The sequence below is a fragment of the Eufriesea mexicana genome, unplaced genomic scaffold, assembly GCF_001483705.2.
Source record: "Eufriesea mexicana isolate 0111107269 unplaced genomic scaffold, ASM148370v2 scaffold1338, whole genome shotgun sequence".
Taxonomy (NCBI): Eukaryota; Metazoa; Arthropoda; class Insecta; order Hymenoptera; family Apidae; genus Eufriesea; species Eufriesea mexicana.
In genome coordinates this window covers 440,730-444,527 of record NW_016909441.1, presented here as the reverse complement: position 1 = coordinate 444,527, position 3,798 = coordinate 440,730, and the positions used below count along the sequence as shown (strand labels likewise).

At 38.6% G+C, this 3,798-nt stretch overlaps 1 protein-coding gene across 1 annotated transcript in view; it reads right to left on the bottom strand.

Annotated features, from left to right (window-relative positions):
* Positions 1-44: 44 nt before the first annotated feature.
* LOC108547887 (uncharacterized) overlaps positions 45-3,798 on the bottom strand; it is an 87,882-nt gene continuing 84,128 nt past the window's right edge. Inside the window, exons 6-7 of the mRNA XM_017900597.1 lie at positions 1,573-1,664; positions 45-633 (exon numbers count right to left, since the gene is read on the bottom strand). Of these exons, the coding sequence (XP_017756086.1) occupies positions 1,588-1,664 (77 nt within the window). The 3' untranslated portion in view covers positions 45-633; positions 1,573-1,587. The remainder of the gene's footprint in view (positions 634-1,572; positions 1,665-3,798) is intronic.

The window sequence follows — 3,798 nt, the reverse complement described above, 5'->3', positions numbered from 1 at the left end:
TATTTATATATAATATATATATATATAATATATATAATATCTTATCTGTTGTATATCGTATGTAAAGTTCCATACATCTTATTCATTTAAACAATATATTATGAATCTGACGTAACACGAAGAGTAACAAACACAGTCTACAATATGACTCGAACTGTAATACGATCAAATCTTGAACATTATTTACAACGCCGTGCCACGAAGAAGATTTCCTTTCATTTTCTCGTTTTCCCTCGATCAACAGGTTTTTACCTACACATCTTTGGTTTTTAAATCGTGTCCACGTTAGCCACGACGAACTAAAATTTCGTTACGAGTACAAATAACACTCTAAACAGCGTGTACAATGTATCTTCGTATGTCGTGTGTGTATGTGTGTTAGTGTATTTACGTGTTACTATTTGTACGTGTGTGTTACAGAGTTACAAACAGGACTTTCTCGCGCGCGAACGACGAACATTGACTTGCTTCACGTTCGACGCTTGGCTTTGTCGCATTTTGTGAAACAACATTTAACGTGGGCACACCGTGTCTGTCGATAAGTATCTTAGGCGTAGCACAAGACGATAGGTCGGAACGGCGGACCCTTAACACCTGTTCGCCAGTCGTTTGGGACTTCGTTTAGGCGGCCACCTAAAATCATACAATTTGCCATAAATACAGCCCTTCTCTCAATAAAATATAATATTTCACTACTATATTTTCAATATTTCAATGAAATATAATATTTTATTACATTTTATACTATTACATAGTATTTATTTTACACATTTTTATTATATTTTACACAATTTTCTCCAATTTTTGTTAGGTTCACTAGGTTTCTAGTTGGGTTGGAAATCGTTGGATATTTTAATCGTCAAGATCGAGAGAATCTCTCAAACTCATATGAAGTGAAATAATTTTAATATCGTTCTGTTATACATAAACACGTTGTTAATTTCGATAGAAAATTGTAATATTTCACGTAGAGTGTAATTTTTTAAAGAAAAAATATGTGAAACAGTAGCACTGGGTTAAAAATCTCTCTAGGACTTCACCGTTAGAGACTCAGGATTTCTAGGGTCCAGATAAAATGCTGATAAAAATGTGTTCGTTAAATTAAATTTGAAAAAAGAAAAAGGAAAAACAGGATTTTCTACTCGTGAAAGCAGAAATCGTGGAAGAGATTGTTTAGCATTTAAATGATAGTTCATTTAAAAATTTATTTTCAGGGGAGAGAAAGTTTTCGTTACTTTATAAATATGTAGATTAGTTTTTCTAATTAATTATTTTGCTGCGAGGTTCTTTGAAAATGCTGTTCAGAGAGTTGCTAGAGCTCGCGTAACGTTTAATGCTTGTCAAATTGGAGCGACGAAGTTGCTGGATCGTTAGGAAAAATGCAAAAGATTTTATGAAAATTACTTTGGCTAGGTGGATCTAGCTTTGAAAAAGTTGCAACTCTTTGATGTTTTATTCAAGAGACGTAAACCAATCTGACGTAAAACGCGTCAAAATTGCATGAAAAGGAAGTTGTGTCTAAAAGGATTCGGCTTAGAGGATCAAAACGAAATACGATAACAATTTACTCACCTAATGATCAAACGGTTAATTGAACATGTTGATCAATACCAGATGCATCACGACTAGCAGGATATTACTTGGCAATTGACCAGCGAAATTTCCTGCAATCAAACCATGTGTCGCATCAGAAGAAAGAACAAGTGCTCATAATTTAACGTAAACATCAGCTCGAAACATATTCTCAATGCGTTCCGCTAATTACTAGGAATCTTGGTGGTCATAGATGCCAGTGCAGTTGCATAAAATGCACGAATATTTAATAAAACACAAATATAAAATCATCCAAATTAACTCGTAGATCACAATAACTACCACGAATAACATTTATTTCATTTTCATACAATTTCATTCAGGGAACGCAATTTGTTTTTCAACCCCTTTGAACAAGGAATTCATCTCTTACTCCATAAAGAGCATTCATATTTCTTTTCCTTTTCTGCTCATTATCATCGCAATCGATAATGTTAGGCTGTCTTAAACGAAGCGATCTATTACGCGTTAAAGCGTACAATCTGTCAAAATTTGAATTGACACCAGGTAGCGTTTATTGAGCCTGCAATCGACAGGATCGACGTTTCATCGCGTACTTATCATGAAATAACAGGTTTTTAATCGTGATTAATGCATACCAGAATCTGCAAGACGATGCGAATAAATCAGGCATGGTAAAATTTAAATTAAATAGAAAAATCAAGAAGTTAGACAATGCACCCCTAGAAGCAACAATGATTAATGCTACGGATTTTTCCTTTCACGCACGATATGGAAATTATCAGGCTTCCAAACACTTGGATCATTCGCCGATCAAAAGAAACAAATTGGCAGTAGTAAAATTTGGACGAGAATTATTTTCGAGAATTTGAAATCCCAAAGTTATCGATCAGAGATGACACTTTTGTTGTCAAAATTTTGCAATAGTACTCTGGATTAACCCTTATTGGATGCTAGCTTTTTATACGTAATTCTCACCAGGTTGTAGTTGGTTTAGGTAAATATGCGAAAGATTTCCGTCTTGTCTTGGACAAAGTACCATTGTCACGTGAGAGGTGACTTACGACCGATAAGGGTTAACAGTCTTTTAACAGTCAATAGTACAATTTTTTAACAGTCTCTGCTTAACAGTGAAAACCGGAAGTTGCATTAAGAATTGAACCACTTCATCCGCAGTAGCCTAAGCATGCTTTCGGTGTCCATTATTATTTCAAGTGCGAGCCTCGGCTAACCGGTGATAGTTGCGTTAAGGGTCGATAAACACGTCGATGAGCCTGGCAGAGGAAAATATCTTCCACGGCCGGAAATTATAGTCGCGGATACCATTTTCTTTTACGGCCGTCGTTAAGCTTTGATTACGGTCCCGCGAAAAGTTTATGAGATACGACGGGCATAACGCGATACTTTGTTCGTGACACAGGCGTTACGCCAAGTCAGGGACTGCTAATGTAAACTGCATGTCTTTAAATTAGGGGAGTATGTTCCGCAAACCGGGCCGTTCCGCTTTATCTCTTCTTCTTCTTCTTCTTCTTCTTCTCCTTCTTCTCTCACCCCTGTCAGCAGAATGAGTTTCCATTAGCAATAAGAATTAACTCGCAGGTCCCGCCACGGCTAATTGCCTTCTTATTTGCGAGCTTCCTCCTTGTTTTACCTATCGCTTCCTCCATTACCTTACGGAACGTTTCCATTGCTCGAAACTTTTTTCCATGGCTGGCCGATTTAATCGTTCGCCGGAGGGCGCGGCGGCCTGGGGTGGAGGCGAAGGGTGGATGTAACCGGTCCTACAGCCAGCTCCGAGAATGACCGAGCGAAAGATGTAATCGGTGACGAGAGTTGCCCGACGCGGGCGTTTCGAAAGCGTTCTCCGTCCGAAAGTCGGACGATTTAATCGTCGAATGGAAGTTTCTTACGCAACGACGTATCCCGGCGAAGTTCGGTTAACTCGATGGAAGAAATTTTCCACGGGAAAGGATGTCACGTGTCGCGCACCGAGATATGTTCGGCCTGAACAATTTAATCATCCGCGGAGGAAGCTGTTTTTGTAGCTGTTCCGGTCTTCTCGGAAAAGTTTCGTCATTTCGAGTATACTTTGCCTTAGCGTTACGAAATTGCCGGAGAAATTTCCGTGGCAATTTCTGCCATCTATTCGAGACATGTCTTTGACTTATCACGCGGACTTGAGCATCAACGAAATTTTCAAAGCCGGGGGGGGGGGGGGGGTGGTTTTTTGTTTGAAAGGGGGAA